At 50.2% G+C, this 24,844-nt stretch overlaps 1 protein-coding gene across 3 annotated transcripts in view; it reads right to left on the reverse strand.

Annotated features, from left to right (window-relative positions):
• PKD1 (polycystin 1, transient receptor potential channel interacting) overlaps positions 1–24,844 on the reverse strand; it is a 79,434-nt gene that overhangs the window by 44,956 nt on the left and 9,634 nt on the right. For all 3 annotated transcript variants that reach the window (XM_042036889.1, XM_042036888.1, XM_042036887.1), the window contains exons 2-4: positions 2,897–2,968; positions 2,311–2,382; positions 816–985 (exon numbers count right to left, since the gene is read on the reverse strand). In XM_042036889.1, the coding sequence (XP_041892823.1) occupies positions 816–985; positions 2,311–2,382; positions 2,897–2,968 (314 nt within the window). The remainder of the gene's footprint in view (positions 1–815; positions 986–2,310; positions 2,383–2,896; positions 2,969–24,844) is intronic.

Consider the following 24,844-nt stretch of genomic DNA (forward strand, 5'->3'; position numbering starts at 1 on the left):
AGCAGTAACAGTGCCAAGTGTTTTTCCCTTTGACAATTCCTGCAAGATGCTGCAAGCTGGGGTAGCTTTGCTGGGGGAAGAGGAACAACCACCACCCAGATTTTGGTCCTGGGGATCACTGTGCCTCACCAGGCAGCTCAGCTGGCCCCCCCACCAGCTCTGGGTCCCTCAGCCTAATCCCTGCACACTCCTGTCACACAGCTCTGGGTCCCTCATCCCTGCATCCTCCTGTCACACAGCTCCCAAATTAAAGGAGATGCCTGCTGCCTGCCATAGGGAGCCCTTACTCTCCCTCTCTCTCTCTTATTCCGGGATAACCAAACATCTAGGCAGGATTAGCCTTCTTAGGGCTCTCCTTTTTCCAGTGAATCACTGCCTGACATTTCTCCTGGCCAAGCAGTCAGAAAAATGCCCCTGCAGCAGGTAGCTGTAGAGCAGGGCAGTGTTCATTCAACGCTCCCAACGTGGAGCCCTGTCACCTGCAAAGACCCAACTCAGCATGTCCTCAGGTGCCATCACCTCCCATCAGGTTTCAGTGCTTGAAGTCAGCCTTTTCAAACCCTGGGAGAATGAAAGCCTGAGGCTGCAGGTCACAGAGCCAGTGTCCTGTGGTGCCTGGTCTGTGATGAGGGCTAATCTCAGCCCTGGTGTGACTGACTTGATCCTTAAGGCACCAGCATACAGACTGTGTGACCAACACCTGCTTAATTAGATTAGAACTGGTGACTCGAGGTCTGAAGAGGCTGATGTGATCCCAGCTGCCCCTGGGCCCATCACTCCCATGCAGTCACCTCCACCCCACAGCCTTTCCTTACCACAGGTGGCATTGAGGAACACGACATCGAAGAGGGACAGGTTTGCCACCTCGGGGGGGTGGGCACATCTCGTGTCCAACGCCTCAAGGACTCTCACTTTTCTGTCTTCCACCCAGCGGGGCAACCAGGACAGTTTGCAGTCACATACAAATGGATTCCAACTTAAGTTTCTGTCAGAGGGAGATCAGAACAAGTTAGGGATTAATGTGACATGTGCTAAGCCTTAATTACAGCAGTGTGCCGAGCCCTCCCTGTTCCCATCTGTGCCACTCCACTGAAAGGCTTTGGAATAACTGGGAGGGGAGTTAACGAATAGGGAATCAAGCAATAATTAACGTGATTTTTCTAGAGGCTAGAATTAGGCAAGTACTCCAAGTACTTTTTTAACTCTACAAATAATTGTTGCAATTAGAAGCAAATGACAGACACAATCATATATCTAAAATAACCTGTCATGCAAGAGCCCCTGGATATGAGGGCAGCCTTTCCTGCTCAGGGGACTATTTACAGCTCCATTAAAAAACAGCTAAGAGAACAAAATTGATCTGTGAAAAAAAGAAATGCAAAGTCAATGATAATCTTTCCATGTGGCAGTTCAACGAAAAGATGGAAACTTTAATTGCAGCTAAGCTGGATCCAAATTACAGCCTTTGGCACTCAGCTGTGAGCAGGACAGAGCTGGAGCTGTGTGTGGAGCTGATGCCAGCAGGGCTGGGTGTTTGCAGGGCTGAGCCCTGACTTTGGGGCTGAAAGCACCACTTTGCCACCAGGCCAAGCAGGGACAGGCTCCCTGGGACACAGCCCACAGGGCCTTTGTGTCTCTATCCAGAGTCACTTGTGAGCCAAACTGCAAAGCTGAGAATGCTCTTTGTGTCCCGTCCTCAGGGAGAATGTAGGGCTGAGTTTTTCTCTCGCTTGCCAAGAGGGCTTGCATGGGGTTAATCCTTTGGCTCGTCCAGAGGCAGAACTGCCATTTGTGATGTGACTTCATGGATCTCTTCCAGAAATGTGTGGCTTCCCCATAACATCAAAAGACTTCAATTAAAAAACAAAACCTAAACACTTGGATCACTTATGGACAAGTGACTTGAATACCTCAGTCAGGACCTACCAGGCTTCAGGAATCACTGGATCCTCCAGTCTCAAGGTGTGACCATGCAAACAGGACTGCATGACCCAGAGCATGGTCAGAGATAAGAACCTCAGCAGAGCTGGCGTGGGAGAGAAGCAAGGAAGACAAGAAGGCAGCGGCAGAGATTGGAGATATCCAGGAGACAGAGGCACAGATATGGAAGAGGTCAGGACTGAAGGACACCAACAGGACCCAGGAGCAGGACACAGCTTGAGAAAGAAACTGGAGACACCCCAAAAGGCAGCTGCTTGGATGCCCAAGATCTCTCCAAGTCAGCACAGCCTCCCACCCCACCACGAAAGGAAGGAATGTTTCAAGGAAAGGTCTACATAAAGAACTGGGAAACAAAGAGGATGAACTTACATTTCACTTAAATTAAATAAATTATCAAATATTCCATCTTCTAATGTAGAAATCTGGTTGTGGCTTATATCTCTGTAAAAGAGAGAAAAGTTCATCATGTTAGAAGCGACTTCCCTGTCACTGCGGCTTTTCCCTGTGAGGGTGCTGAGGCCCTGGCACAAGCTGCCCAGAGAAGCTGTGGCTGCTCCATCCCTGGGAGTGTCCAAGGCCAGGCTGGACAGGGCTCTGAGCAGCCTGGGATGGTGGAAGGTGTCCCTACCCATGGCAGGCGGTGGCACTGAATGGGCTTTAAGGTCCCTTCCAGTACCAATACACATTTTTGGATAATTCTCATTCTCTGACCTTGAGCTCCTCTCCATCCAGCAGTACAGAGGGTCAAATCCTGCCCGATTCCAAATACCAATAATTCCCAAATCACCAGACTGAGCAGCTAAAGGTCTCGAGGAAGGAGCCCACAGACAGGACCACGTGGGGCTCGGGAGATGAGGTAAAGCAAGAACGAGGCAAAGCAGTGCAACATGAGCCAGGGCCCAGCTCAGACGTGCTGGGGGCACTGGGGGGACTGGAGGGCACAGCATGTACTTACAGCTTTGCCAGCGAAGTCAGGCTTCTGAATAGCTCAACATCTAAACCACTGATCCTGTTATTGGAAAGATCCCTAGGGAAAGAAAAAAAAAACATTTTCAGCCTTCATTCAACCTTGTTTTGTCACACTTCCATTACCAGACCTCAGAAGAGCCTCACTCCAAACTCCAGCCAGAAACCCAACTGGAAATTTGGTGTGTCGAAGGCAGAGCATTTTTCCCAGCCAAAGAAAACACCCTTCCCAAAACCATAAAGGACTTGCTGCTCATATAACCTGGAAATAGAGACCAGGAGTCTCAGGATGTGCCTCCACTCTGCAGCACACCTGGAGCAATTACACCACACCACACGTGGTACTAAGTGTGATGCATCGTTTAAAAGACATTCAAGTCTAATCTATGTTCAAAGAAGTCCTTAAGAAGTAATTTAGACTCAAGTAGTAATTAACTCAGAGAAAAATTTACGATTAATTTCCAAGTGAGTTTCTCGTGCCAAAGCCCTGATCAGTAATTACACAATTGATGTGTCAACTCTACATTTTAAACATCTTTTTGTCTCTCTTTGGAAAAGCTTAAAATGGAAGAAGCAGCAACAAAGAATATTTTCCATTTGAAATCAGGACAGATTGTCACTCTAAAAGGAATACTGCTTAAAAAAATCTCCAGTTGCTCCCAGTAACACCAACAGCCTTCAGCTCATCCAAACTAAACTGTCCCTGTCCAGCCCAGCTCTCTCCTCACCCACCATCCTCCTTCCCAAATTTAAATGTCACTCAGAGAAGAAGTGAAAGTTTCACTCATCAGCCTCCACTTGTTCCCAATTAACTTCGCTATTCGTTTTCAGACAAATCTCCTTTGGCCTAAACGTTCTTTTAGCAGCATCAAAACACTTATTCCAAGCCCATATGATGGTTCTTATCCTTCATGGATTTCTGGCAGAGCTCCCAGGAGAGGACAGGGCTGGACACACTTTGCCACCAGAGCCATTCTCCTGCCATCTCCTTTCTCACTTTTTTTCCTACAAACACCTCCTCTCCTTTCTCCTGGCTGTCTCACCTGTTATTTCTACCCCTTAATCAATTATTTCTTGGTTTGATCTGACATTTAAACTTCATTTATCCAAATGAAAATAATTCTGCCAAACTGGCACGAAAATTACGTACGATTCCAGGAAACTGGGGATAAGTAACAGGGATGGATGTCTCTTTAAAAGGTTTATTTTCCCTGATTTTGCTGTCTGGGAGTTCTTTGCCAAGCTGAGACTGGATTCAGAAGAGTTCACCAGCAACACCAATACAGAATCCAAGAAATGTGCAAAATAAAAGTTCAATAAATACATTAAAAAAAGGATGCTAACAAAAATATCCGACCACTCTAGTGATCTCTGTCTCAGGGCAGCTGGGACAGCAGTGGAGGAGCACAGAGCATCCCTGGCTGAGTCACACTCTGCACAGGGGACAGCAAAGTCACCCCCAAACCTGCTCCCAGCTCCCCCTTGGAAGACAAGCACAGAGACAGCTCGGACTGGAATCCAGGCTGCTGCCAGCCAGGACAGACCCTTCCTTGGGGAAGCCCCAGCTCCACTTCTCCTCAAGCACTTTCTGTACACTGAAGCCCTGTCCCTGCACCCTCCTGCACCACTGCACCTGTGTGGGAAAGGACCAGACCACCAAGCAGCCACCTTACAGGGAGCCCAGTGCAAATATTTCCCTTCTCCTCTGAAATACCTGGAAGTCGCCCATTTAGTTTTTAGGCAGCACCTCAAGTCCAAGGAAAGGAAATGGGAGTTTCAGCTCGGATGCTTTCCTGCTCCTCGCCCAGACAAGCAAAACCTCCAAAACAAACCATTCAGCTGCTACAAAAACAGGGCTCTGCCATTTCCAAGAGCCTCTTCCATGGTGTTCCTTGACTGCAGGGGGAGCATGGCGCAAGGGGAGGCTTGGAAGGGTGTCAGGACACTCGGATCCTGTCTTTGGGGTGCCAGCACTGTTGTGTCTCACAGCTGGAGAGGGCTCCTGTGCCTTGTTCTCCTTTATCTGCTGATAAAGAACCTTGGCTGGCATCCTGCACACTCCACAGCCCAGCTGATATCAGGTGTGATCAGCTGAGCTCACCCATCTGACCACCCTGACCCACAGCCCAGTGTGCAGAGATGTTCCACCTCTGGGATTCCCAGGGGAGGGCTGGGGCTCAGCTCCAGAGGCTGTAATTAACCCAAACCCAAACCCAAACATTTTGTCACACTTCACTACAACTCAGATGCTTTCCAAGGATCCCAAGCCCTTGGTTCCCACCCTCTGTCTCCCACATTCACAGACGCTGCTGAGCTCCACCCAGGCCAGGCACCAGCTGGCACCCACCGGTACCTACAAACCAGGGCCAATTCCCTTGCTGCATCCTTGCCCTCATGATCCCGTGAGGAACTGGTATAAAACCTCTCAGCTTTCACCCTCCCTGACCTCCTGGGTGCCGAGCCTGCGAGGGAAGCAGAGCTCCTGTTGACAGGACAGCAGGGAGAAGTGAGGAATGGTGGCGGATCCAGCGCCTGCCACCTCCAGCCAGGAGCCGGGGAGCTGCCTGCTGCCTTCTCCCACTGCTCCCTCTCCAACGTGTATGGAAAATCGTGTTATGCCTTCCTGGCATAGAAGAGGTGGCTGTGAACCAAGCTGGGCTGCAGAAAAAAAAATAAACCAGGAAATACTGAGCAATAAAAGCCAAGGCAAAGGCTGTGGGACAGAGCTCAGCCTGGCGGTACCACAAACTGCCACGACTGTATTTTCCCAGCCCACTGCCAGGCCGGAGGAAATTCAGAGCAGGTTCAAAGCAGAGCTGAAGCCAGCAGCAAACAAGGCTCTCCATTGACATTCTCTGCACACGCAGCCTGCTGCCCTCTCAAGAAGAAAGAAAAATGCAGTTTCCTGTGGCTCAGGGGACTTCAGGAACACACTGTGCCTCCTGGAAAAGGGCAGCCACTAGTCACAGCTTCTCAACATTTTACACCTGTAAAATGGAGCAATGCAATGCCAGAGGCTGGGAGGCTTCTCCACATTCTGTGGGACACGGGGCATGAAAAGTCACCAAAAATTATAGTACAGGACACAAACAGTGTTACAGAGTGCTAGCTCCCCACACAGCCACGTCCCGCTTATCCGCCTAGCAAAGGGAGAGATTCAAATACTTCTGGAAAAGGGAGCTGGTTTTAGGAGGAAGGTGAAGCTTTGGAAAATAAGGGAATATTTAGTAATGAGAGCATCAACCTGAGCCTTGGGAGCCTTCAGCTCCATCCCAGCCCTGCTACCGACTCCCTGTGTGATGCCAGCTGCATCCCTGAGCCTCTCTGGAGCTGTGGATACCCACAGCCCACCTCCTGGAGAGGGTGAGGATGGATCCATCACAGACACCACCAGCCCGACCTGCTCCTGATGGACTCGGGGAATACTGGGGGAAAAAGCATCAAGAACTGGCTCCTTTCTCAGCTGCTGCTCTGCAGCAGTGCCGATGGAAGAGGGAGGGAACGGGAGGGCTCGGTGCTGATGGAGGGAAGCAGGAGGGAGCAGGAGGGCTCAGTGCCACCCACTCCATCCCTCGCTGATGCTCAGAAGCCCCCCCAGTGCCAGCCCAGGGGTTATTCCTGCACACTGTAGTGGCCAGACTGGTTTTGGGGCACTGCTGTTTGCTCCCTCATTCCACAGAACATGTAATGTTCGGCACAGTATGGGCGGCCCCGCTGCCAAGCCTGATGTCATGCTCTCATTATGTCATTTGTGGGCCCGTTCTGCCTCCATCTCACAAAAAAGGAGGGAGGGGGAGAGAGGGCAGCGCTTCCCCAGCCCTTTTGGTGCATGGAGCCCTGCCAGAACAGTAATGGGAAAAGCATCCAGAGATGGAGAAGCGTCTGAGCAAGAGGAGCCCGCGCAGCTTGGGCAGAGCACGGTGGGGCCGCAGGAGAGAAGCTCCAGGTCTGTAAGCCGTGATCAAGGCTCAGGTTTCTGTGGGGCAGTGAAGCTACAGAGGTGCCAGGGAAAGACAGCTCCCAGCAAAGCCCAGCAGTGCTCCCACAGTGCTCCCATTTCTCACCCCATCATGCAGGTTGTGGCTGCCCCTGGATCCCTGGAAGTGTCCAAGGCCAGGTTGGACAGGGCTTGGAGCAACCTGGGACAGTGGAAGGTGTCCCTGCCCATGACAGGGGGTGGCACTGGATGGGCTTTAAGGTCCCTTTGAATCCAAACCATTCCAGGATTCTATGAAAAGCCAGGCTGCACCGTTCTACACCCTGAGACCAGTCAGGACAAGGGACAGAGGGACATGTGAGATGGCTGGTGAGACACAGCGAAGCCCAGAGCTTCCAGAGCCTTCCATCACCTGCCAGATCCACAAACTGCCCAAGAGATCCCCTGTACAGCCCAAAAGCTGCCTCCCATGTTGCCATGGCAAACACTTCCCTGTCTCCAGGAACAAAAGGCAGCACAGAGCTGATCCTGCCTGACACACAGAACAGACTTTCCAGAAAAGAGCAGGAAAAACTGTGTGTGCTTTTGCCCGCCTGAGCCAGGAAAAATTACAGGTTTTTGCTGATCTGATTCCTTTTTTCTTCATCTTTTGGCTTACACCTCTCCAAGGAAGCACAGAAGAAACAGTGTGCAGAGGTGAGGATAAAAATTATTTCCACAAATGGCTATGGAAATATGAAAAACCACGAATTTTCCTGTGTGCTGGGCACAGGGAGCAATGCTGTGGTCCTGCAGTAGGGGCAGGGACACCCTGGCTGGTAGGAACAGTCTCACCACTCTCCTGCACCAGGAGTTCTCTGCCTTTCAACACAGACAGGAGGGAAACAGCACACAGAGATCTTCATCACCAGCTACTGGTTTCAATCATGCTGAAGCAGGGATTTTCCAAGGCCAAAGGATTCCAGCTCCACCACACATCACCCCCAAGAGCTGCAGCCCAGCACCAAGAGGGGCCTTTCACTGGTGGCAGGCAGCTGTGAGCACCCTCATGTCCCCGAGGCCATCACAGCACGATGACAATTTATTTTTTCATTTTGAATTTATGAGTTTCAAATGCTGGCCCAAGTCCTTTGCTCTCTCTGAGGAATTTGCCCCAAAAGACTTTTCATAAAAATTCATCTAAAAATGGAATATTTATCTTCTTACAGCAAAATCCTAATTGTTGATACGAAATGCAGGGCAAGATGAGCATCTTTGCAATGTTCTGTATACTCTGTGTTCTCCTGAAGAGAGTAAAGCACTCCCAGTATGCCCTCGCAGGGCAGCTGTGCCAGGAGCAGACCCCGATGTCTCTCCCACCTCCTGCAGGATCACAAACAGGTCACTCCATCACTGTGGGCTCCCTGAGCAGGGGGATGAAGCAACGCTCCTCCCTCACCTCACTGCCTTGCCTCATCCTGCTCATGCCTCTCCCTGAGCACCAGCACAAGAAGACTCTTGGATTTGTAGGAGTAACTTGAAGGTTGGGGCCACAGGCTCTTCACAGCTCAGGAAAAGGGGCTGTGAGAGCCTGTGCTCCGAGACGCAGGGAAAAGACTGAGCTGAGAGCTCAGGGCACCCCAGGTGACACAGTCCCTCCTACATTCCCTCTGCTCCTGTGCCCATGCCTCATTCCTGGAGCAAATGGAGGAGGTGAGGCTGTAAACACCTGCAGGATGCGCAGACAGGGCATCCCTGTCACAACCAGGGTGTCCCACCCACACCCAGGCCACCCCCACCATGATCAGAGCACTGCATTCACAGCTATGGCACCCCTGCCACAGCCAGGGTGTCCCAACCACGGCCAGGGTGTCCCAAACACTGTCACTACATCCCCATCACAAATCCTCACAATAACCTGGGCATCCCAACCCTGGCCAGTGCACCCCCACGAGGGTCGGGATAAGCCCTCCCTCCAGGTGGGAGCTGTCTGCAGAGCAGCTGTGGCTCCAGGAGCAGCTCCTCGCATCCCTGCAGCCAGCAGCTTTCCGTAAACTTTCCCAAATATGGTTATGAAGCCGGAGCAGGGATGGAGCCACTCGCACAAAGGGGACGTGTTACCTCATGCAGCGACGTCATGCTCTGGCAGGGCCATCCTGGAGGCCATGGCATCATGTGCTCCATCCCTCTCCCCCTGGCCAGGGGGCTGGGAAGGGGCTCCCAGGATCCAGGACCCACAGCTCAGCTCCTCTTGCAAGTTATTCTTACACTGAACTGACTTCATCTCCTCACTCCCAACACCCAAACAGTGCCAAAGGCAAGGCAGGCACTGGGGTGTCACCAGTGCTTGGGGAAGCCAGGAGGGTGCTCCAGTGGGGCAGGGAGAAGGATACAAGGATGGCCACCATTATGACAGGTCCCTGCCACCTTCTGAGCCATCCGAGTGACCAGGAGCTGGCACTGACCAGGGCTGGCGCCGGCCACGGTCCTTCCCTCACTGCCAAGAGGTGACTTCATGTGGCACAGAACAAGGAAGAAACCTCAGGCATCACCCAACCCTGCGACACCACGGCCAAGGATGGGAACAGCAGAGACCTCCAGCTTGGGAAAACAGCAACCCAAATACTGAAATCAAGCTGATGTCCATAATTAGCGCCGCACGTAAACGAGCTGTCTGCAGCTCCAGCCAGGGAAATGTCAGCCCTGCAAGCACACATTTGTTTCATGGAAAGTCTGCAAAGCAACCGACAATGTGATAAATCCAAGTATCTCCCCAGCACACGTAGCAGAGCTCAAGCAGATCCTATTAAGATGCCTGCAGCCCAAATCCTACTGCTTTCCACGCTGATCCCCACTTCTTCCCCCAAAACACATCTGTCCCCATGTCCTGTGCCACTGTGTGCCAACACACAGCAGTTCCAATGCCCAGCTCTGGTCTCCTGAAAACCCAGCATGTTTCCAAGTCAGCATGTTGGGAGCCCAGGGACATTTGATTTTACCATAAAAAGGGAGCCCTCTGGAAGCTGTAATTTAGGGATTACACAACTGAGCTGCTCAGTGCTTAATCTTCCTTGCACAAAGTAAGGAGTTTTCAATAAATGTTTAGGTATTACTGATATTAATTCACCACTGGGACAGGGAATGGCGTAGATAATCCTTGTGCCCTGGTTTTTTATTACTTAATTTGTATTTATTTTATAAGTGAGGCTTTTCCTTGGACAGCTGTCCTCTAGGGATGTGAGAAATAATAAAACTCCAATGCTACTTAGTCCTAGCACTGTAAATTCTGCAGTACACAGCAAAGTAGCCACAGGCAGGGTTCAGGGGATGCAGGAGGCTCAGGATAATGCTGGACTGATCACAGGGATGTGTCACTGAGCTGACATGGGAGCTGGAGCCAAGGGACATGAAGAACTCCAGGAAGTCTTCTCCAAAGCACACGTCCTATTTGCAAACACTGGTGAAGCCTGAATGGCCTGTTCCTTGGAAACCTTCTGGGGTATCTGTGTTTTGTATCCCAAAAGGAACAGGGAACAATTTGGGCATCACTGACACAGAATGAGAGCCACGAACCAGGGACTGCCTGATCCTCCGAAACACGGGGAGATCTCTAAAAACCTTCATGCCACTTCCGAGCTGAATTCAGAGCACAACCCAGCTGACAGAAGGTGAGACTGATAAGGCAGTATCAGATCAAAAGCAATTTCTTCAAACAGTTGGGAAATAATTCTCTCATTTCTCACAAGGAACAGTCAGAGTGTTGTCAGGCACCAGCACTGGCAGCACAAAGGAAAAACAAAGCCACAAGCAGCAAAACACAGCACTCAGAGGGGACCAGGAAATCCTGGAATGGTTTGGGTGGGAAGGGACCTTAAAGATCATCCAGTTCCACCTCCTGCCATGGGCAGAGACACCTTCGACTAGCCCAGGTTGCTCCAAGCCCCGGAGTCCACAAAGGATTGAGGATTTAGGAGAAACAGCAGCAACCAGGCAAAACCTCTTGTGACAGGTAAAGCAGACACGCAAAGGGCACATAGGCAAGTCTCATGGCCAAAGCCATGAGGTGGCTGAAGGACAGTGTCACCACATCCCTGACTCCCTCTGGGTGTAGGGTGAGCTCCTGCTGTGGACCTCCCACTGCTGGAGCAGCACAAAGCTAAGCAGACCAAACTGAAAGCATTTTTGGCCATTTCCTCCTGAGTTATTTGAAAAGTTTGAGCTCCAGGCCCTGTTCCCAAATTCCCCAGCCCATACCTCCTGCAGGGCACACGGAGCAAAGGGATGGGGACAGCACCAGCCTGGCTCCACACAGACCTGCCAGGACTCACCTTGGTGCTGACACGGACACAACTTCCCCTTCCCCCAGTCCCCAGAACCGGACTGTCCCTTCCCACGGCAGGTAACGCTCCTCAAACCTTTCCCTTTCACAGCTGACAGTCCCAATCTGTTCAACCTTTAGCTAACAGCCCCCTCCAACACCTCCAAGTTTTCCAGGTTCCTGGGTGGTTGCTGAAGAAAAAGTTTTGTGTCTATTTTAGTCCTGTCTGTCACTTGATTTTCATCTCCAATATGTTTTACCAACAACACTTCATTTAAGAGGCTCCCCATTTTAGGCTCTCACCAACATCCTTCAGCTCCAGCATGGGATGTTCCCTGAAAATAGCTGATGAGGAAAAAGACAAGAAGAAAGGAAGCCCCAAGAAGAAAGGAAGACCCACTCAGGTCCAGGCCTGGCAGAGCACTGTCAATGATGGAGGCCAACTTTGAGCAGGATTTTGCAGCACAGCCTGTCTGGAGAGCTGATGAGCCTCTTGACTTACCTTCTTCTTCCCCAGAGGGAAAACTCACGGATTCAGGGCCATCAGATTAGTACTTGGTATGTTTAAAAGCAGCCCAAAGTAAACAGGGCTGCTCTGTGATGCTGAGCACAGCCCTGAGCTCACAGCCACTGCCTGCGACAGAAAATCCCCAGAGCAGGAGAGCTGGGAGCAAACAAACAGCAAAGTGCAGCAGATTCAGGCCCCCAGACCTGGCCAAATCACGGCTGCAGCACAGTTCAGTTGTGTTTTCCCTGCAGTCCTGATGTTAGGGCTGCTTTCCATGGTTTATCCCAACAACTCAAACACTGCAAATCATCAGATTCCACACACCAATTCTTGTGTCAAGCCCAAGCAGGCAGCTCCCAGCCTTCCAGAGGATGTTGCCATCTCACATAAAGACTCTGAGAACCATTGAAAGGTTTGGGTTGCAAGGGACCTTAAAAGCAGGATGGGGCTTGAAGCAAACTGATGTGGTGGGAAGTGTCCCTTCCCATGGCAGGGCATTAGAACTGGATGGGCTTTAAGGCATCTTCCAACCCAAACAATCGTTTGGGTCAAGTCTGTCATTCTATGAAACGTTCTGAAGCCAGTGTTTAATCCCTTTAATATCTATAGTGTTGATTTTTTCATTCCAATTCCTGACAAATACATGTGACATTGAGTCAAACTCAAAAATTTGACTCGGAATTCAAATTCTGACTTCTTGCAGAAGTCAGATGTGTATTACATCAACATCAGCATCTTCTGCTCCTCCATCTGTAAAGTTACTTAAAAGGCAGAGGTTTGGGAGATGAATTTTCCATAAGTGGATTTTCCATGTTGACTGCCACTAATTACACCATCCCCCTTAATTTTTAGCTAATGCCATGCTAGTCACAGCAGTGTTTCTCCCTGGGATAGAAAATCAGGACATTGGGCTAATGAATGTTTGTACCACCCCATTTACCTTCTGTTAACACTGGCAACATGTTTGTTTTGACCCAGTCCCTGGGAATCTCCCCAAGGTCCAAAAATCCATTAAAAGTGAACATTAATAGCCCAGAGGGCTCTTCAGCCAGATCTTTTAAAATTCTTGGATGCAAAATATCTGAACTTGCTGGTTTAAGAAGGTCTAACATTAATAGCAGCTGTTTAACATCCTCCTCGGTTACTGTTGGAGTGGAAAGTGTTTCATCATCCTCATATGATACAAATACATCACCTGGCTTTTTTCCAAATAGAAAGCAGAAATATTTACTGAGCAGTCCTGCCTTTTCTGTATTTTCATTGATAATTTGACCATGCTCATCTATTAACAGACCAGTATCATCTAATTCCTTTAATTCCCAATACACTTGTGAAACTCTTTACTCTTTTCAATCTTGCTGGACACAGACTTTTCCTTAAGATTCTTTTGCTTATCAGTGTTTGATGGGCCTGAGCTGAGCCCACGCTCATCACAACCAACCTTTCTCTTTCCTATCTTGTGTATTTACTTTCTGTAAGAGCTTCCACTTCTCATTCAGGCTCTGACAATGCCAGCGGCAGAGGTTTGAGCATCCACAGCTTCTCTGAGCAAGATGTGCCCTGGAAGTGTTCCACCACCCTCACAGGGAAGAATTTCTCCCCAGTATCCCATCTAACCCTCCCTCTATTGGTGTGAAGCTATTCCCCCTCGTCCTGCCACTCTGGGCCCTTCAAAGTCCCTCTGCAGCTTTCTCTGTGTCCATGACTGACCCTGTAAGGGCTCCTCTTTAGGGACCTGATGCCCCAATGCTTTGTTCTCCTCTTCCTTGCAGTGAAGATGATAAGGAAAGAGAAAATTAGAGAAGTAAAATCTTAGTGCTCTCCTGTATCTTCCTATTAAAAGAGGACCAGCCCCACCACGTGTCCCTCAGGGATGGTTACAGCCTTAATTTGAAGCTCCTTAGTTTGAAGCTGTTCCATAAAATGCAATTTTCAGTCTTCTCCGCTCTCCATGCAAACTATTTCTTTGAGCAATTAAATCCCATCTTCCCATTTTCTTTAATTCTGGCACATCCACAGCAGCTGCTTTGTCCTTGACATGCACAACCCCTGGATACCTGTGGGATGTTAATCATGGAATCCCAGAATGGTTTGGGTTGAAAGGGACCTTAAAACCTATCCACTTCCAACCCCAACACCTTCCACTATCCCATGGTGCTCCAAGCCCCGTCCAGCCTGGCCTTGGACACTTCCAGGGATCCAGGGGCGGCCACAGCTTCTCTGGGCACCCTGTGCCAGGGTCTCCCCACCCTATGAGTCAAAATTTTCTTACCAACAGCCCATCTAACCCTGTGCTCTTCCAGTTCAAAAGCAACAGAATCTTGGAATGGTTTGCGTTGGAAGGCACCTCAGAGATCATGTCGTTCCAAGCCACCTTATCTGCACCCAGTCAGCCAAAGTTCCCACAATTCTTCCAGAGAACACTGTGTAAGAGTGGCACTGTGTAAGAGCCCATTGAGGGACCCCTCTGTGACTATCCCAGCCCAGAACATTGCTGAGCTCCAGCAGACCCTGGCTTTCCATGCCCAGGGCTGGGAGCCACATGCCCAGCGCGGGTGCAGCTCCTTGGGCTCTGTGTGTGTGTTTGTTTGGGATTTTGTGAATAGGGCTGCTTAGCACGTTGAGTCCTCCCCACAGGGCTGATGTGTTAGAGCCGATTGGCTCCCTATTCCCCGAAGGAAACATCTGGACATTCCAGACACATTCTGTAACGGGAGTGAAACCCATCCTTGAAGTGAAATTTTACAGCCTCCACAGTGCAAAATAACGATCGCTGGCAAGGGCCAGTGGAAAAGTAATGTTTAAAATATTATTACAGGGAAGCGGCTGCCAGAGCCTCAAATTAATCACTTGAACGTGTCTCTGGTGCGTTATGTAACGCTGGGCCAGCTCCCGCCCGGAACGCGGCTCTGCTCCGGCCGCTTCCCACTGCCCGGCTCCCCTGCTCTCCCCCAGAGCCAGGACAGACCCAGGCTCCTATTGCTGCCATGGGGACTGACATCCCCTTCTTGGAGGTCTCTTTCAGGTGGGCTTGGGGGCCACATTTCTTCCAGGTGTCCAATTTTTTCTTGTCTTAAAGGAAATCCCGGGAGAGACAAAGACAAGGGGTGTTTCTCCATCACCTCTGAAAAGCAGCGTCTGTCACAGCCCTCTGCAGCAAAAGGAGCTGCTTCCCACCGTGGTCTGAAGAATAGGGAAGCTACAGGTCTGCTGGTTAAACTGGTGTGCTGGGGGCCCACCTGGTCTGGCCATGGGGCAGGTGACAGAACAGGGACATTGTCCTCTCCTCGTGCAGTGAGCACTAACTAGCAGGATCCAAATACGATAGAAGTGCAACTGATGCTCAAAATAATTTTTAAAAAAGGCCGCTGAAGGAAAGTGGGAACACAAACAGGAGTGGATGCAGACACAGCTCCAGGGGAGGAAGGAAGGAAACGCTTGGCAGCCTGAACGAGCAGCAGGAAGAAGAGTGAAACGAGTCCAGCAGTACCAGCAGGAATCCTGCAGGCCCTCAGAAGGGATGTTACCCCAGCAGAAACAAGGGCAAAACTCTGCCATCCACCAGGCTGAAGATACCATGAATGTAGCCAGAAACTTTGCTGATGAGGACATCTCCATCTCTGCTATTCCATAGCTGTGTTGGTGGATCCAGCCCTTGCAGGTGGTGAGGGCTCAGCCCAACCTGTGCCAAATTTCAGTCTCCCCACAGGAACACGGGGGAGCAGAGATGCTCTGGTGACAGGTAGCTCTGAGTCCTGGGTGGTCTCTGTGCAGAAGTTCCTCCTGAAGCTTGAGATAATAGTATTTTCAGGATTCCGAGGGAGAAAGTCACCGTTCTGTTGTAAACATCTCTCTAGCACAAAGGCTCCATAATTCAAAGTCAGGCCCATGAATCCTTACTGGAACAGAAACACTCAAGGAATTCCTTAAGCAGCACCTCTGGTTGATGTTATGTGCTGTAAATCTGAGGGCAGAGCAGACCCCAGAGCCAGGGACAGACAGAGCACAGGGATCTGGCCAGAAGAGGCCAAAGGACAGGCTTTCCCTAATCCCCCTGTGCCAGTGCCGACATCGATCCGAGCTCCCCCAGCTTTTTTCAAATGTGGTTGTTTGGGTTGGAGGGCCCTGCTCTCAATGTTTTTGCAGCATGTTCACTATAGAACCCTAAATATCTTCCTTCTGAAAACAAAACCCAATTAGAACCCAATATAGAGCTGCTGGTTCCCGTACAAAAGCCATTTGCATGCTTCTGGCATTAATAATGTGTGTGGTTGGGCTGCTTCCTTTTAGCATTAGAAAGCCTTCTGTGATGCAGTCAGAATATTTCTGCTTCAAAAACGCTGATGTTCAGAGGCCCCAGAGTAGGTACAGAGGGAAGGGAGCAGCATGCTCGGGCCTCAGCTGCCCCTCTAGGAGACCTTCTGAACACGTTTGGGAGACAGAAACTCATTTGTTCCCTGCACAAGATCATAGAATCCTGGAATGGCTTGGGTGGGAAAGGACCTTAAAGCCCGCCCAATTCCACCCCCTGCCATGGGCAGGGACACCTTCCACTATCCCAGGTTGCTCCAAGCCCCATCCAATCTGGCCTTGGACACTTCCAGGATCCAGGGGCAGCCACAGCTTCTCTGGGCAACCTGTGCCAGGGCCTCCCCACCCTCACAGGGAGGAATTTCTTCCCAATATCCCATCTAAATCTACTCTTCTACTCATGTGCAGGTGATGAACATTTCTGGTTCTTTCTGGACCGCTGGGCACAGGATCCTGCTCAGTGTTCTCCTCTGGACCCACCCTGACCAACAGACCCAACCAGGGATCCACCCACTTCCACGTGTTGTACATTAAGAGATCCAACAGCCCCTTAACACTCCAAGGGTTCGGGTGACAAGTGACTCCTCAGCAGTGACACAGCTGGAATGACATGAGCCTAACACCACAGCCAGGAAGGGTCTGGATCTCCTGGGTTCAGCAGGACTTGCACATCCAATTTTACCCATTCTTTTGAAAACTTAAACTCCGGATAGGACAGAGCCAAAACTATAACATGATCTGCCTGAGAGGAGTAATTGTCCACACTTCTGCCAAGTAGCAGGGGCTGAGAAATCCACTCTGCAACATATCTGGAGATACGGGGTGGAGACCAAAGGCCAGATCCCTGGAAAGAGCTCTGGAAGAATGCTTCAATCAAGTCATCAGCCTATCCTGGAAAGATGCAGCTGACCTTGAGATAACCTGCTTTCCAGTGTTCCCCTGAGCTCAACTCTTCCCCTTGGCTGGACTGATCTCCACCTGTCCAGAGCGACAAGAACAATTTACCTCTGACCTTGGCTTGGTCAGACCCTCCTGGGCTTGTCTGTGCTGGCTTTAAAAGAGCTTCTGTGCAGCTCCTCCACAGCCCTGCAGCAACTGCAAAGCCTCCTGTGCCCCAAAGGGCTCGTACTGCAGCTCAGGGGACAACGTGGGGCTGTAGAAAGAGCAACCACGGGCTGAGAACATGGGTGTGTGCTCCTCAGGGAGAACCTCCAAGATGCCTTGGGGAAGGACACAGAAGGCTCTGATCCTCCACCTTCCACAGCCCAGAGCCAGGCCACTGTCCCCAGTCCTGGCACATGAGTTAGCCACAGGTGTGTGTATGTCACATGTGTTCCAGGACAAGGACAGGTTATCTCCAGAGCATCTTTTTCAACCCAAACTCAGGAAAAACAGGAGGAAATCACAGAAGCAATTCCACGGCCTATGGGAAGGAGTCCCAGTCTGCCTCCTGGTGGAACCACAGCAGGCACAGAGCTGGTGGCACAGGCTGGACCCACGTCCCTCCCCTACAAGGAGCTGCTGCTCCTGCAGACTGCCCTCCCTGATCAGCTTGGGAAAAGAGAGGTCCCTCCCTCAAATGAAACACACAGTGCAGACACACTTGGAGTGTCCAAGGCCAGGCTGGATGGGGCCTGGAGCAACCTGGCCTAGTGGAAGGTGTCCCTGTCCATGGCAGGGCGTTGGAATGAGATGGTCTTTAAGGTCTCCTCCAACCCAAACCATTCCATGATTCCGTGATTTTTCTGTGAGGAATCAGAGAAAAGATAATTCCATTCACTTCAGACTACAATCCTGTCAGGGATCTGTTAAAGGGAGGATCACTACGGTGCCTGTTCCCTTCTCTCACAGGACCAACGCCTCTAAGCCTTTTATAAGAACATCATTATGTGGAATAAACTGTCTAGAGGAAAAAAAAAGAGGTCTTGCAACTCTGCTAATCTTCTTAATGATTTAATACCTGCAAATACTACTGGGAGGTATCCCTTTCCTGATCCCATTAAATGCTGCCGTACGAAACATCTCACATACTTCAGCATCCTACTGTGGATTTTGTTTTTAAACAAAGCCAATTTCTCTGGAGACCAAGCAAGGGTTTCTCATCCCACAGCCCCACCAATTTTAAAAGATCTTCTAAACGCCGGCCTGGGGGATTCCAATAAGTCCTGGCACAGATTCTCCAAATAGTAGCAAAGCTAAACAGGGTACGGCTGTTATTGTAGAGATCTCTCACTGCCAGCACAAATACACAGCCTGGACCATTCAACCTTTTACAGCAGGAAAGTCACGGACAGCTGATGATTCACAATCAGTATTTTTCCTTCTACTACAGCCACCCTTTTTCTTTAATTATTCTATCTCTCTGGCAAGCAGCTCTTCCCTGCAGTTTTTGTGACATTTTTTCTCCTGATTTCTTCACCACATTAACAAGGACAGGGCACATCCCAAAGTCCCCCGTTTGATTTCTCCATCTGCCACGAGCTGGTAAGACATCCCAGGCTGGGGTTCAGCCAGCCAGGGTTGGCCATTCCCTCGTGTATGGGACCAGAACAAGGTTGGAACACTCCATTCCTTTGGAGAACACAGAGTAAGGCTGAGGTGGCTTCATGAGCCTTGTTTGTCCTGGTTCTTCTCTTTTTCTTTGCATATGCAAAGCCAAGAGATATTTCCTTCCCAGGTCAATATGCACAGAAAATATATTAAATATTAAATACATGAAACTTTTTAAATTATTGCCTACTCCCCACACAAGCACATGCTGGGACTGACACTGATACTGATTCTTCCTCTCAGAAATCTTTTCTTAATCAGTCAGTTTAAATCTTCCTCAACACAAGGTTTTTCCAAAGTTCCCCAGCACAGGTCCTATGATGGTTCACCTGACCTACAGGTGTTTACTGCTACAACAGGTAGGTCTAACACCGACAGTCCCCACACATCACACAGTGAAGCACACACCTAGAAAGGACAAATGAACCATGAGAGATCCACCAGGGCAGATGGCCCTGGAGCTGACACAAACATCTTAAAAAAGAGAAAGTCATACCCCTTATAGTTCATGGATTTTCTTCCTACAATAAAATAGATTGATTCTGTTGTTGTTGTTCCACTTCATGTTGGTTAAAACAAAAGCCCAAGGCTGAGCCCCTTCCCTGGCATAGGAAGACTCAAACATGGACAGTGCTGGTTGAGGAGTCTCTGGGGAGGCTGATGCTTCACTTCAGGTTCAAGCAACTGTCTTGGACTGTGCCTCAGTTTATTGATTAAATCCAAAATTACTCTTCCCTATTTTCAGAAACCCACGAGGGTGATTGTGTAAGAGGGTGCTCGCGGTACACACAAACCAGCAGCAAATTTGTTTTGTTTAAAAGGGAAAGGAGCAAGGAAACACCACGACAAAGCCAAGACAAATAAAATGGTTCAGACAGAGTGCCCCAAGGAGCAGGGGCATGCAGCGTGCTCTGTGCCCAGCACCAGCCACGGCTCTGCTCCGAGCCCCGCGGGGACTGGAAGGCTCCCAAAGCAGGCTCGGATCAGCAGGACACATAAGTGCAGCCTGATCCTGTCCTCAGGCTCCACACAGACACTCTGGAAGGTTTGGGTAAACATCCTTGGTAAACTTTGGACACCACAGCAACGTCAAGGATGACACTCATAAATCAGCCCTGCTGGCAGAAGGAGAATTTGCCCAGTTCTCTCAGACACAGCATCGCTCTCAAGACTTACGGCAGACACTGAGTTAAGCTGCATCTTTGGTCTTATGCTAAATCACCTTCTTGCCAAGGCTAAAAATTGCTCCATGGTGTAATCACAAACTGAGGCAGAAGAGCGAAATAATAAATTTCGTTCCCATATAATAATAAGTTAGGTTTCCATAGCACCCTTCTTCCTCTAGGATCCAAGAGGACATTAGTGACTTGCCTCACTGCAGCAGGCTCCATGCACGAGGATTATGTAACCCACCACAGGCACTGCTCTGAGGGGTGTAATCCTGCATCACAGCTCAGCTTAACAAGGCAAGAAGGATCACCAGCACATGAGGAAAAGGGACAGCACAGGGCAAGAACGGAATCCTCCACAATGCTGCTGGTGTAAGGATGACTCTGATCCATGGTCTGCTCTGGTTGGAAAAGCCCTCCAACACCAACACGTCCAACCTGTGACTGATCCCCGCCTTGTCACCCAGCCCAGAGCACCGAGCGGGAAAACAGATGGGAAAACCACAGCCTGGGCACCTGTGGTCAGAAAAGCTCCTGGGTCATGCACCAGAAGACAAAACAGGTCCCTTTCCAGCTCAGTCATGCCGGGATTGCTGCCCAGTCGTGCCTGTTCCAACAGCCCCAGCCCATGCTGGGCACTGCTCTGTGTCACACTGGAGGGTAGGAACACAAAGACCCCGAGGCTTTTCCCAATAAGCAGTCTGTCTGTCCCATCTTATCCCTTGAAAGGCTATCAAAGAGCTACTGTTTTCCTCACAATAAAATGAAATCTGGAGCACACAGGCGTTGAGAGCAGAGCAGGGAATGCGCAGCGATGGAGGAGCGTGAGGAGCAGAGCTCCCCGGCCTCGCGCACACCTCTGATCCCGAGGCAGACAGGGCTGCAGACTGCTTGAGCTCCATTTTTCCTTTCCAACATTTTCCACACCCTCCTGCCAAGAAAACTCTGAGAGCTGCCTCCTGCCCTGTCTGGCGAGCACTTCCCAAGCAGAGCAGCCCCGGAGAGCACAGCCTCACACGCACGGAGCAACCACAAGGGTTGAGACCCTTCTGACAGCCTGACAAGGACTCGGGAAGGCAAGGGGTGGCTCTGGAGTACATCTGGCATTTTGGGTGCTCCACAGGGAGGGCAGCTCTCCAGCTCCTAAAGGGTAGAGGGATGATGCTGAGGCTAACAGCAGATGAAGGGAATTGTAGAATCACAGAATGGTTTGGGTTGGAAAGGATCATAAAATTATCATCCAGATCCATGCCATGGGCAGGGACACCTTCCACTAGATCTGGTAGTTCAGATCTCCATTCCACCTGGCCTTGGACACTTCCAGGGATGGGAAGAGGGAATGGAAGGCACTAGAAGCAAGATAACCATCATTTGTCCATGCTCGGCCTGCACTGTAACTGCAGAAAGAGTTTTGTACTCACGACCGGTGTTCCCATATAACACAAAAAGGCAAATCATAGAATCACCATGGTTGGAAAAGACCTCTAAGATCACCACCTCAGAGGCCTGAGCATGGATTTCACATATTTTATTACACTCAGAATCATCCCACGTTAAGACATTTTTGTGCAGCAACCTGGAGCCCCAGCTCCTACATTCAGCTGAATTTGAGCAACTAAAAATTTGCATCTGTTTCTTGTGTGTTGGGCTGCTTTTTTTAAATTTCCTGCTGAGTGAAACAGGAGGAGCAATAAAATCAAATGGTTGGAAACAAATGACAACTGTTTAATGGAGTAAAAAGAAATCCCAACGCCTTCCTAAGCTGTTTATGCCACAGCTACTCCATGCACGGCTGCGTACACAGGTAGAAGAACAGGCTCCAAGTCCAGACTTCCTCACTTTTATGGGTTTAAATTGGATCCCACTTGGTGTTTAGGGCCACTGTTGAACTGCTAACACATTCTGCAGCATGACTAACACCAACTGGGTTATTCTTCACTCACATGTGAAAAATTCCTGTACCTGGTCCTACGGTATGTGGATCTACATGACACATCTTTACCTCAAAAAGAAGAACTAGAAGACACACTCAGTCTTGTCCTAAAAGAAGTGGTGGGTTCCCTTGTTTCCTGGAACCATGACATTAAACTGTAACCCCTGCTTTTCCCTTCCCTTCTATTTTGTTGAAATCTATTATTCCTCTGTATCTCCTCAGTGAGAGATACAGATGCTTCCAGATGTCTCCTACATGGGAGTTCAGGCCCAAAACACAGAGGGCACCACCATCTGGCCTTCTTTTGTTTCTTTTTAATCTAAAGATTTATGAGAGGTAGCTGACTCATGTTTTGGCTGGCAGAGCTGGACTCTTGTAAGTAATTGCATCCTTGCTATTTTATTAATTAAGTTCTCCCACTTTTGTCTGAGTTGTTGGTGATTGACTACTGTGAGAAAAATATAGATCTTTCCTGGGTCTCAGGCAGGTGAAAGTCCAGACACTTCCTTCTCCAGGGCCTGGCCCAGGCATCCGAAGTGAAAGGTGAGAATATATCGAATATCCCAGCACTGCTCAGCTCCACCAGACCATCCAAGCGTCTCCCTCTCAGAGGGGAGCTCCACCCTCAGCACAAGGCAAGAAATCTTGCACACACCAGGGCTACTGTGAGTTGTTAAGTGTGGTTTTGCTTCACATACCCCCATTTCCTTTCCAGCAAGAGCACCAGAAAAAATACTGAGGAGAGAGTTTGTAGCTGAGGAATTCAGTGAATGATTAACTCCATCCTACCTATTAACCACTGCCTCCATTCCCTCATGCCTCCTGGGAGCCCCAGTTCTGGGCAGCAGAGCTGTGCCAGCACCTGATCCCCACTGGTCTGGCGTGCAGAGTCCTCAGGTGATGTGGACGGTTCTAGCTTTGAGTTACAACCCATTAAGTGCAGTAATGATTAATCCAGAACCCCGGAACAGATCCACGACGAAATGTTGCTCCCCTTGTCACACCAGATGAATCCTGTTGCCTGGAGGTCACCACGGAGGGACAGTGTCTGCACAGACCTCCAGGGACACCAGGAGCAGGGCAGGCAAAGGGATGCAGTGACCAGCTGTTGCTATTCCCACTCCAAACCAATCCGCATCTCAGGTGTGCTGTGCTGTCCTTGGGGCCAGGACAGGACAGGGGATGCAGCTCTGCCAGCCTGAAGATGCCTCAGGGGCAGCTGGACCCATGAGCAGCCCCAGCCCATCATCTCACACTACAGGACCTTCACATCACATCGGCCCCACGTGCAAACCCACGTGTTTGTCACACTCAGCTGCACCTCAGAACGCTGGGAGAGCTCAGGGCTGGGCTGGGACACAAACTCCCTGTGTGACCTCAGGCACCTCCCTTACTCTGTGCATGGAGCTCTTACAGCCTCACCCAGCTGAAAAACAGGAAGGGGAGGTTCATGTTGGACATCAGCAGGAATTTCTTCATGAAAGGGTTGTCAGGCATCAGAAGGGGCTGCCCAGGGAGGTGGTGGAGGTACCGTCCCTGGAGGTGTCCGAGAAATGACTGAGGACATGATTAGTTGGCAGTGCTGGAGGAATGGTTGGACTCAATGGTCTTGGAGGGTTTTTCCAACCTTAACAATTCTGTTATTCCATGATTCTACTGTCACACAGCCTGTGAGCCAGCCAGAACTAGGAGTTTAACCCAAGAAGTTAAACAAGTGTACAAGCGGAGTGCAGCCAGGAGGAGGACTGGAGCCATCCCTGCCATGCTCAAACTCCAGTGGGAACACTGAAATGCAGTCACGTTCCTCTCAGAAGCTGCTCCCTTGCAGTGGACACAAGGCTGACTTCCCATCTGGGGCTGGGATGTCTCTGGGAAACTGATGGTTCTGCCCTGAACAAAAAATGCAAGCTGGGCAGAAAACAAAACTCTTCTTCTTTTTCAGATGCTTTAAAAACAAAATTAATGGTTCTCCAGTGGGAGCACAGTGGGATCCTGCTGGCTCCAGTACCTGTGACTCAGGATGTACCCCCCAAGCACTGGATTGTGTTTGGTTCTGAGGATGAGGAAGAAGAGGCTGAAGCACCAGCAGGGGTGGGAAGGCAGGACCAAGGGTACCTGTCGAGTCCACATCTCTGTTTTGCTGCCCCGATGTTCCCCTTGCTCAGCCTGAAGATTCATCTTCCCAAGAGCTGCTACAGAATGTTTTACTGCCCCCTCACAAGGATGGCAGAGCACCAGGCAAGCAGGAATTACAAATCCAGGGCATTTTTCCAGCAGCCAAGCACTGAAGCACTCCACAAGCATTGAATTCCCATAAATAACCAGGACAATACCCTCGCAAGGCAATGAAGCCCCAGCCCCATTGCTAGGGCAGGGAGAGGGATGCAGAGGAATCCCTGACAGCCCAGCCCACAACACCAGGGTCAAACTGAAAACAAAAGCAGGAGTCCTGCTTCCCCCTCCTCGTTCCAGCCCTTAGACAACACTGCCCCCAGTAGCTCGGCTCCCTTCCCAAACCAAGGTATGCACTGCACTCCCCTGACTGCCGAGGAGTCAGTGAAGGACTCCCGGCCTTCACACAGCCTCCATGGCTGCTGCAGAATCCAGCAGCTTCCAGGAGCTGCAGAGCAAGCCAGGAAATGGAACACAAGCTCCAGAGCTGCTTTTCCTGCTCTACGGGAACAGAGGAATTGTGGTCAGTCTGCACAGGGAGCTAAAGGTGCTCCGTGCTGCTGATCAGAGCACCCACCTGTGAGATGAGGATGCAGAGATGGGCTGCCCATCCTCAACACGGGGAGCTTGGACTCAATGAGCTTGAAGGTCTTTTCCAACCTAAATGATTCTGGGATTCTATGAAAAAGTCCTCTGCTGACTTATGAAATGTCTCTCCCAAGCAGCCAGAGTGGATCTACTTCAGGGGAAGCTGTGGGTTCTGTGAGAGCGGGGGTGTTGGAGATCAATTTCCAAACTCTCCCAGCTCTCTCTGAAGTTATGGGATCAAGCTGCAGACTTGGATGTGTCCAGCTAATCCGCAGGAACACAGAGCACAGCAGTGGGCTCTGCTGGCTTGTTTTAGAGATATGATGGCCAGCTGTAATTAACCATTTAATCGCTGCAAAGACTAACTTATGCCAGAGGGAAATATTCCCATCTGACTGGCTGCACAGCATGGGGCACTATACGCAAAGCAAAGCAAATCCAAGTAAATGCCACTTAAATTTGTGGCTGTATC

Source organism: Corvus kubaryi, unplaced genomic scaffold (assembly GCF_017639235.1).
Source record: "Corvus kubaryi isolate FWS band 111438036 unplaced genomic scaffold, C.kubaryi_AGA036_p1.0 37387, whole genome shotgun sequence".
NCBI lineage: Eukaryota > Metazoa > Chordata > Aves > Passeriformes > Corvidae > Corvus > Corvus kubaryi.